The sequence below is a fragment of the Amphiura filiformis genome, chromosome 16 (assembly GCF_039555335.1).
Source record: "Amphiura filiformis chromosome 16, Afil_fr2py, whole genome shotgun sequence".
NCBI classification, from domain to species: Eukaryota; Metazoa; Echinodermata; class Ophiuroidea; order Amphilepidida; family Amphiuridae; genus Amphiura; species Amphiura filiformis.
In genome coordinates, this window is record NC_092643.1 from 16,514,358 (window position 1) to 16,524,904 (window position 10,547).

Below are 10,547 nucleotides of genomic sequence, written 5' to 3' on the forward strand. Positions count from 1 at the left end.
ATATAGAGCCAAGCGTTTCATTGGTCTGCCAACGAATGAGTACGAAGAGCAGCCACCATATTCTATCGTATGTTCTACAAGGAGGGTCCTGAGTTGTTCTGCAAGCTGATGCCAGACATCCATGTCCATCATCTCAGGTTGCGACGGTCCATCATGCAGTTATTGTTAACTACATGTATGCACACAACACAGGGGCACTCACATAGGTAATTGACCCGTACTAGTAGCGCTGTGCTGTGGGTATAGGAGATGAACTACCAAAAACCAGTGAAAAATCCCCAAAACTCAGTCAGTGGAGCTCCACCCGTACATGTCAATAGCGTCATTATCGATTGGATTAGTCGACCGTAGCGGACAATTCAATCGTTCATTGGATTAATACTATCACGTGGTAAGAAATGTGCATTGGACAATCGATTACTATAATAGTTTAGTACTGCATATTTCGGTTTAATCTTCACTAAGCGGGTTTATGGCTGAAAAGGTCACGGTGAATTTGCCGTGGACAAAACTGCATTATGCTGTGAGATCTCATGACCTAGCAGTGGAAGTCCCAAGATCAAACCTTGTCAGCCATGAAAGATCATTTCCACCATCTACAGCCCAATTGTGGAATTCTCTTCCTGCCCCAAAGTCCAGCCATTAGATCAATGGTCAGCTTTAGCAGGGAGGTTAATCGCATTCTGGGTGCTTCCTCGTCAGCAGCTTCAAAATAATTTTTTGTCTCTGCTGTTGATGCCCAGTTATGCCATGTCGTAAAAAAAAACAATAATAAGGCTTTACATTTGGCTCCAAAAATCTTGCACGTGTAAAGGGAGGGGGAGGGGGTAAAGTTGGCGCGTCAAAAAGGGGGAGAAGCAAAGCTGGCACGTCACAAGTGGGGGGGGGGAGATTTTTGGCCTGGCCAAAGAGGAGGGGGCAAGCAATTTGTGGTAGATAATTTTGATAATTCATCACCCCGGGGGTACACATTGCAAAGCCCGTTAATGAGTCACTCCGGGTCCAACTTACCTGCTACATGTGGACAAGCCATTGAAGTTCCACTCACGTAAGCATAATAATAAACTTGATAGTTTTGATTGGCATATGAACTATAAATAGAAACACCCGGCGCAAATATGTCGACACAGGAGCCCCAATTAGAAAAGCCAGCTCTGTAATCAGACTGATCGGATGCAGCTACAGTAAAGGCCTGTTAAATAAGATCACGCAAAACAGATGGAAAGAGAAAGAAAGGGAGATTGAGAGAGAAAGAGAATTAAAACGAAAATTGGTAGGTCACACAGATGTAAGACAGAGAGACAAATAAAACGATATAACACGAAATATTTGTCCACCAAGAAATAAGTTTGTCGCCAGCTTGTTAGACGTTGTAAATGTATTTCTTCAAGACTATTAGATGTATATAAAGGCATGGCTTTTTCACCTGTGCTTTGAAAAAAGGAACAATTGGCCCTCATTAATGGATGATGCTGGACTTTGCCTGCTGGGGAATAGTCTGTATATTCTCTTGTCTGTGCTGGAGGTACACTCTTTGTCCTCCATGAGCGACAGACCAAAATGGCGGACTCATTGGGTACTATATAATCTCTTAGGATTGAATGTATCTTTTTCTGAGTTTAGCAAAGTCGTTTTCGCGTTTGTAATATCAGTGATATTTATTTCCAAATAAGGAGTCGGAAGTCGTATCACACAAGCATGAAAGTCAAATCGCTACGAATTAATGCCGTAGGTTACCTACCTCAGGTGCTGACGCCGGTGATTCGGTACAAGCATCAACATCATCGTTGCCCGCTGCCACGGTTACAAAAACTCCAGAATCACTCAAGCTTTTTATAGCTTGATTTTCACTATACGAATAACCTCCACCAATAGAGAGTGAAGCTACTGCTGGTTTGACAGCGTTGGCCTCTACCCAATCAATTCCTAACAATAAAACAAATAATATTTTATATTTTATGATTTTAATAACATCAATGTGACAATTATCATAATAAACATTTTCATATACAATATAATTATGATTATTGTTATATCAATGTTATCATTATCATTATCATTATTAATATCAATATTATTATTATTATTATTATCATTATTAGTGTTATTATTATTATGTTGTTGTTGTTTGTGGTGTTGTTGCTATTATTATTATTATTATTATTATTATTATTATTATTATTATTATTATTATTATTATTATTATTATTATTATATACAAGTGTTTTACAAATTGTGCCAATTTTGTTTGTTTTGGTAGATTGTGTGGCTTTAATTTTGTCGTAATTTGTCCTGTGACAAGGGGGAGGTGGCCTACTAAAGGAGTCAAAACTTACCGGCAATGACTGTCGTAGATGTTCCGGATCCAGTTGCGTCAAGAACCCTTACGCTGTGGATTGTGGAAGTCCATGCCATGCCGACATAGCTACCACATGCGGTCCCCCCGCAATGTGTTCCATGATAATGATAGTCCTATGGAAGAAACGTAGAATGAATCAAATGAAAGGCAGTTCACCTAAAGCTTTCCGTTTTTAAAAGACATTCGAGCAAAAGGTAAGGGTTATGTTATATTGCAAGCGCGTTTAAGAGCTCTGATATGAACGTTTCGACAGTATTTTTTGTGGGAAATGAGAGCACATCAGACATATCGAATTGAATTCTGAATCTCGTATGTCCTTCTGATATCAAATAATTTTGATATTTTGAAATTCGCGACATAATACAAAATTTTATGACAAATTATAAAAATTTGATATTTCTTAAATTTTTGATATTCTACAGTCCTCGAAGTAAGCTTTCTAAATCTAATGATATATGTACTTAAAGTGTATGTAGCTGGGATGAAAAGCCGACGATCAACTGTTTCCTCTTGTAGCGAGCAATCGTAAGCATCAGTAATGATCTCCTGGACATATCCTGCATATTTGCGTAATATCTATTTTGTGTGTATTGTTTACCTCGACTGCTTACATTAGTACCCAGTTTTAACCACCGTTTATCAGTGGGAGCTAGTAGCCTGATGGATAAGGCGTCAGTCTGATTGTCGGCAGGGTCGTGCGTTCGGGTCCCATGCCGGCGCATTCCCTTGTTGTTGTTTTTTCAAGTTGGGTTGTGTGCCGGTCGGGATTTGTGTTTGTTTGTTTGTTGTCTTGTTTGGTTGTGGCATTTGGGCTGCTGAACTGTTCGTTCTTTCTTATTAATTATATTTAGTTTCCTCTTGTAGCGAGCAATCGTTCCCCATTGTGTTTATAGGTTTTTGTGCAGGATACATAGCCCCGTTACCTACTTAAAGGGCATTTCGTGATCCACAGCCTCATCCCCCACTTTTCTCAAAAAAGTTGAGATTTTTATATCACTGGAAACCTCTGGCTACATAATGTTTATGTACAAAATATTTCTTGCAGATTAATTTGTTTAGCAAAGATATCGTGAAATTTGAATTTCGTTCTGGTGCACCAGAACGAAATTACAACGCATTGTCTATGGAGCAGTGTAATACACATAATCATGCATAACTCGCGAACGCAAAATCGGAAGCAACTGAAATTTTGGGAATAGGTTTTTTTCGTGGATATCTAATTAAAAATGACATAAATAGAGGATGCTAGGATCACGAAATACTCCTTTAACTTGTAATATGCTGGGGAAACGATTAAGCATCAGTACTAATGATCTCCTAGACATGCGTATTTGCGTAATATCTATTTGTGTGTATTGTATACCTCGACTGCCTATATTAGTACCCAGTTTTAACCACCGTTTATCAGTGGGAGCTGCTAGCCTGATGGATAAGGCGTCCGTCTGGTGGTCGGAGGGTCGTGGTGCAAGATGTAACCCAATAGCTAGTTAAATTCCTCTCATACTTATAATGATCTTACCACTCCTATTGGTCCACCAAAATAATCATATCCGGAGGTGCTAAACCGATTAGTAAATTCTTGGTGAGTTTTCGAAGTTCCAGTGTCAATGATATACACGTGAACACCTGATCCAGATCCTAAAATTATATTTAAAAAAAGAAATTAAAAGTAACCAGTTCGCAATGTCAGAGTCTTGTGCGTAACCTTAGTGCAAATTATTTTTATAAGAAGACTTAACGAGGACTTTAAGTTCACTTGCCCCTTATTGGACCCCTGATGCACCATTCAAGTTAATTTGGGCACCAGTGGGCATTATAAGCGGAGATAACACAGCCATTATAAACCGGTTGGTGCGCCCAGAGGTGCAGGGCTTGCAGCGTTTTGTATTGGATGGTGGAAACTGGAGAATGTGGGCATCTGATGCCTACAATGATCCCCAGGAATCGGTGAATGTACTTTATGAAATTATTCGTGACGTAATTGCAAGTGGGACCCCCCCAGATAGGATAAAATTGCAACATTTTGTCCATTTATAAATAGCAAAACACACCTCAATGGTCTGAAATTGAAATTTTTCGCGCGAAAAGAAGTCCAGTAAAACCAGTAGGCCTACAAAATATCCTCGTACGCCACCCCCCCCTAAATTGTAACCATAGACCCTGTTGTAACGCTTCCACCCCCCGACAAAATATTGTATGCTGAACCTTTTTTGTTCAAGTTATTTTAATGCAAGGGTTGATGAGCTAAGTCTTTACATGAATAGGGAACAACTTGAATGAAAATGTCAATCAATGTAAATACCTGGGAGTCATTCTCGACCAAAATCTAAAATGGGAAGCACAAATTAATCAAACTTGTTTAACAGTTTCGAAATACATTGGAATGTTGTACAGAATCAGGGAATGGCTATCTGCTAACCACATGAATACAATTTATAAAGCTCTTATTCTTCCAAGATTGACTTACTGTGATACTGTATGGGGAAATTGCAATAACACACTTCTGAATAGGATTGAGCGTCTCCAGAACAGGGCTGGAAGGGCCATTCTTAAAGTTCCAGTCCGGACACCGTCTTCTTTAATCAGGGAAAAACTTAAATGGAAGCCTCTTAGCAACCTTAGACAAGACCATCTGTGTCTTTTAACTTATAAATGTGTTGCTGGTTTTGTTCCAAAGTATATGCAAACAATTTTACTTCAGTGAAAACCAGTCATCGTCACAATACCCGTGGTAGCGCTCATGGCAATATTGCACTTAATTTCAAACCCAGAATTGAAGCTGGTAGACGCTCATTCTTATTCAGAGGGGCTAAGGCCTGGAATTCACTTGATTCTAAACTGAAATCACCTCTCCCAATTAGCACAGCAACTTTCAAAACAATATACAACTCTCAATTTTATGATTCTTAAATTGTAGTCTTTAATTTGTTTCATATTTTGGATTCATTCGTTTATTTTGCAAAACAAGATTTTTTTGAGTTGTATTTATACTATCATGCTAGGCCTTACTACTATTTTGTGCAATCAGTTTCCATATTGAATTATTTGTATTTGACATTAAATGAATTATTTAGTTTGTATTTGGTGCAATCAATAGTTTTGAATAATATTAATGTTTTATAGCTATGCTGGTTCATAGGTTGATTTTTGTAGTGTTTTATCTTTTAAGTAGTTTAAATGCTTATTGGGTCCCCATATTATTTGATCCTTTATTCTATATGCTTTGCCTATGTATGTAGTATTAATAGTATTTTAAACATGTTGTAAAGTTACATTGTAATTTGATTTATTTTGTAAGCATTGTATTTATCTAAATTTGCAATATTATTGTGTATTTGAATGTATGTAGTATTTTTAAACCTTAATAATTATGTTATATAAATGTTGTATTGATCCCTGGGCCTCAAGGAAGAACAGATGATTAATTGTGTTTTCAACTGATTGAGTGTCCCAGGTTAAAGAAGAAATAAAACAAAACAAAACAAACAAAACGAAACATACTAAAACTGTAAAAATGTTAACTAATGTATTTTGTACCAAAGTATTACGACACGTGAATAACATCATGCAGGAACTAAACTGGCTGCTAATGGCGCCTATTGTCTAGACCTAGGACCTAAGTTAATCATGACGTAATTCCAGTTTCCCTTCCCATAATTCAAAGTTCCCCGTGTTAGCCTCAACTGCGCATAAGCGTCTTCTGAACAGGAATGGAAAATTGGAAATGTCCATATTTCCACTCTGAAAGACCTTGTAAACAAAGGGACAACATTGGCAAACAAACCTTGGAATACGTCCGAGTCATCCAACGGCAAATCACGTTGATTAACACGATCCAAACCCCATGATGCCACGGCAGATGTTGTCTTTATGGCATCTTCCTCTACATAGGCTACTGCTTCTAAATCACGTAACTGCATGGGACAAAAATGGCACCAAACTTCGTGATTTTGTAAGAGTACAGATCAAGATAAAAAAGAGATGCATTGAAAGTCAGGTAACTGGGGCGACTGACCACTGAGTAATTACGCGATCAGGGGCGGATTCCATAAAAAGGAAATTTAGCTAAAATCATGCCAAATCAGCCTAATTTGCATATCCTCTGCACCCCCTAATTGACAGTCATGGATCCTTCACGGGCGATTGTTTATAAGTCCAACGGGATAAGTTCAGTGGTGGCAAATCGAACCTGCCACGAGCAAATTTAATTACACCACACAGTGTCATCGCCCCGATATCTTCATGGCAGAAATCGCCATGGTAGGTTGAATCCACAGCCACGCATGGCCAGTTTGTTCCGACCTTTGAGACGCATAATGAGCCGAGGGGCATCCGACTAAGGCTACTGACAATAGCCTGGTAATTGACCTCTCTGTGTGTGAGTGAGCATGTATATGCCATGAGGTCAATGGTCATCTGCTTTTAGACTGCCGTCAACGAGTGAGTACAGCTAGCCTACGCTGCGCTATAGTTCGGCACATATAAAATCAGAAATTTTGTCAGTTTTTGAGTTCAAGATGCACGGTTCTTTCTCAAGACGCAATCTAACGATTATCTTATCCGTTCAACACATATATTCAAGTGCAAGGAACAAAATCTGGCTTCTTTAGACTAAATAAATTACGGGAGATATTCATCATTTTCTACCCCGGTACCCAAAGATTTATCGTCTGAATATCAAATCGTGCATAGCACATTCACGTGTATCGATCCCGGGTATTCATTTCAGTGTCTCTGCTGTATAATGTAATTATTAACCAGGCGATGTCGGTGTGCACCAATCCCCAAGGAAACTGATTCAATCATATATGTGACCGTGACTGTCCACCGAATACCACTATGGTGCAATTATAATGTCATACTGTCATGCCGTATCAGCCAATGACAAGCACTGATTGTGTCCTTTTGTCTGCGATGCGACTTTACACGAGTGTGTCACCGTCACGTCGCTCAGCGGCAATATGAAACTAGCATAATAATTACTATCACTCCTGGCATTTCCTAACATTTGCTCTTATTTTTCTCACTATTATAATACGGCCTATGGTTTTTTGGTGTGTGTTTCGTTTTCATCCTTATAGTGCAAGTTATTATAGTAAGATTAAGAATGTTTTGAGTCATCCAGTAGTATAAAATAGACAATAATATGAATCAAATTATGGACTCGCCAATGATTTTTAGTAACGTTGCGGCCGGTTCACCGGGTCTGTGCAGAGACTTGACTGCCCGGCTTGACTGATGGTTTGGTCACGTGATGGTAATCGCCGAGGAAGTAGTTTCACGGTGGGGTCCAGGCGTGTGATAGCAGGAAACGGAGGCCCCCATTCTGGCTCCTCAGCTCTTTCCCGGATGGCTTCTTTCACTCCCCTCTCAAACCACTTACTACTACTACTTCCTCGCCGATTACCATCACGTGACCAAACCATCAGTCAAGTCTCTGCGCAGTCTGATGAAGACCTGGTGAACGGGTCGCAACGTTACTAAAAATCGTTGGTGAGTCCAGAATACGGAATTAGTTAGGATGAAATCAAAACTCGGTTGTCTACCGGTTCCGTCTGGTTTCTATTGTTCTAAACAATGGGAACCGGACAGAACCAGAAATACTGAAAATTACTGTTTAACACCGGGGACACCGTTTGCAACCATTCGGTGATAATGGGGGATAATAACACTAACCGCTTCCATGGAAGAGACCGAGCATCGAACTGAGAATCCTTTCATGGCTCGCTTGAATCTCTTTACTGAATGCTCCTGAGATGATCCAGACGAATTACCACGGGAAGCGTCAAACGCATCGACGACGGCATCCACTTCTTCGTCGCTCAGTGTGTCCTGACGGATGGCAAAACAAAATGGTATAGTAACAAGATTAACATTGGCACATAAGGTCTTTGCCTTTGGTGCGAGAGGTCCCGTGTTCAAATCCCTGCAGGACCAAAAAAAATCAAATCTGCTCTTCCCGTGGCTCATTTGGAAAAGGCAAAGCAGATTACCAATGGTAAAAGACCTCGTTACAATCGGGTCCGATCAAGGAAATACGCCCGCTTGTTGGACACGTTCCTGTAAACATTTAAGAATGCCCGACAGATATCTACGGCGACCCATTCACCAGGTCACTTGTGCCAGCATGCCTGGCCGAAGTTTTTTTTAACGTTATCTCCCTGATTTCAGAGGTTAATGCCCAGATATGCTTGACATAAAAAAATATATTAAAAAAAGTCACTATCAGTTATCACTTTCATCTGCTTTACACATTGAAGCAAGAACCCACTGGAGGTTAAATTTCCTCTTACCAGAATCATTTTTGCTAAGGGCACGATAAGTAAAACGGTATAATTTTGACCATTTTTGTTCCGTTTTAAGCCACATTCAGCACGATCATGAAAACCCAACCAAGATCAACCATCCCTCCCCGGCTCCTCACGGTTGTTTGATGTGATCATTTATTAATTTTTCTAACAAAACATTATCATATTGTTCAATTCTATACTTGAATAATACCAACAGCTATCACACTAATAAACTGTATTATACACATATATTTTGTAGCAATTTTTAACATAGATTTTCGTTTCTATATCAAATTCTTCATCTTTTTCTGCTTTTTTGTGGTAATTGTATTATATAAACTGTACATTTGTGTGAAAATTGAGGGCGCTATTTACATATTTTTCAAATTTGAATTAGCCAAATAATATGAGTTATACTTTACGTTTCATGAAAATTCCTTTGTCATTTGATAGTCTGTTTGTTGAAGTTCTAATACCATTTTACAAGTGTCTGTCTACCCTTTGTAAAGATGGAAACAAGATTTTAGATAAATAGCGCCACCATTGTTCAACTTTTCTTTAAAATAACTCAGTTTTACATGCCATCAAACAACCGTGTCCCTCACCCAAAGAACAATATTTCCTTACCTTAAAAACAACTATATATTGTCCTGGAACTCTCCTGTGTTGTTGGGCCTGGGAATGCAGAGGCGCTTTACCATTACGTCTTATACGTGGAGCAGCATTGGCTGCGTGAAAAATCAACGCAGCCAAAAAGAGTGTGGAAAACATGCGTGCAGCGCTCGCTGTCATGGACATATACGACTGTCGATATTCCAATTTTACCAACCGATTATTTCTGGGGGAAAATTATTAACATGATTAAGGGAGTGCGGTAAATTGGAACAGATTAGTTAAAAATCAGAGAGAAACATAGTGCAGTTTTGTCCACGGCAAATTCACCGTGACCTTTTCAGCCATAAACCGAATGAAGATTAAACCGAAATATGAAGTACTAAACCATTATAGTAATCGATTGTCCAATGCAAATTTCTTACTACGTGATAATATTAATCCAATGAGCGATCGAATTGTCCGCTACGGTCGACTAATCCAATCGATAATGATGCTATTGACATACGGGCGGAGCTCCACTGACTGCGTTTTAGGGTATTTTTCACTGGTTTGCGATCATTTACTTATCAAGGGCGGTCCCCCGTTATTATAAGGACTATGCTAATAATTTAAAGATTGACATGTAGAGAATAAACCATACTTGATTGACAGAAAGTACTAAATTTGTACCTATTACTGTTTCGTGGCACCCCTCTTGCAAATGCGACCAAGTCAGGGCGGTCTGGTGAAGCAAAATGTGCATTGGATTAACACGGGAGTTTGGATAAGATGTATTTCCTTTCTCATACAAATTTATGGTCCCCCGTTATTAAAGCTTGTACCGGGTTAAAAATTCAGATATTTTGAAAAGAATAAGTAATTGAAACATAGAGCAAGTACTAAAATCATAGCTTTTATACTTTTTGATATATGATGCTAACTAGTTCATCTCCTATATCTACAACACAGCGCTACCAGTACGGGTCAATTGCCTATTGTGAGTGCCCCTGTGTTGTATGCGTACGTGTAGTTAACAATAACTGCATGATGAAAAGTCACACATGCCATGTATAATTAGGATTTGTAAATAAAAGTCCTGTAATTGTGTTGTAAGAAGTCCCTTTGTCAAAATTTCCCTTTAACTTACTAACTAACCAAGTAAGTAACTAACCAATTAAATATATAGGCATAGGCATAAATAAATAAATAAATAAATAAATAAATAAATAAATAAATAAATAAATAAATAAATAAATAAATAAATACATAAATAAATAAATAAATAAATAAAATTCAAAGTTTAG

The 10,547-nt window shown here is 38.6% G+C and overlaps 1 protein-coding gene across 1 annotated transcript; it reads right to left on the reverse strand.

Annotated features, from left to right (window-relative positions):
- Positions 1 to 1,720: 1,720 nt before the first annotated feature.
- On the reverse strand, positions 1,721 to 9,447 carry LOC140172451 (extracellular serine proteinase-like). The gene is made up of 6 exons (XM_072195599.1): positions 9,277 to 9,447; positions 8,036 to 8,191; positions 6,144 to 6,273; positions 3,879 to 3,997; positions 2,337 to 2,472; positions 1,721 to 1,926 (listed from the first exon to the last, which is right to left on the reverse strand). The coding sequence occupies exons 1-6, from the start codon at positions 9,445 to 9,447 to the stop codon at positions 1,721 to 1,723; spliced, it is 918 nt and encodes a 305-aa protein (XP_072051700.1).
- Positions 9,448 to 10,547: the final 1,100 nt, after the last annotated feature.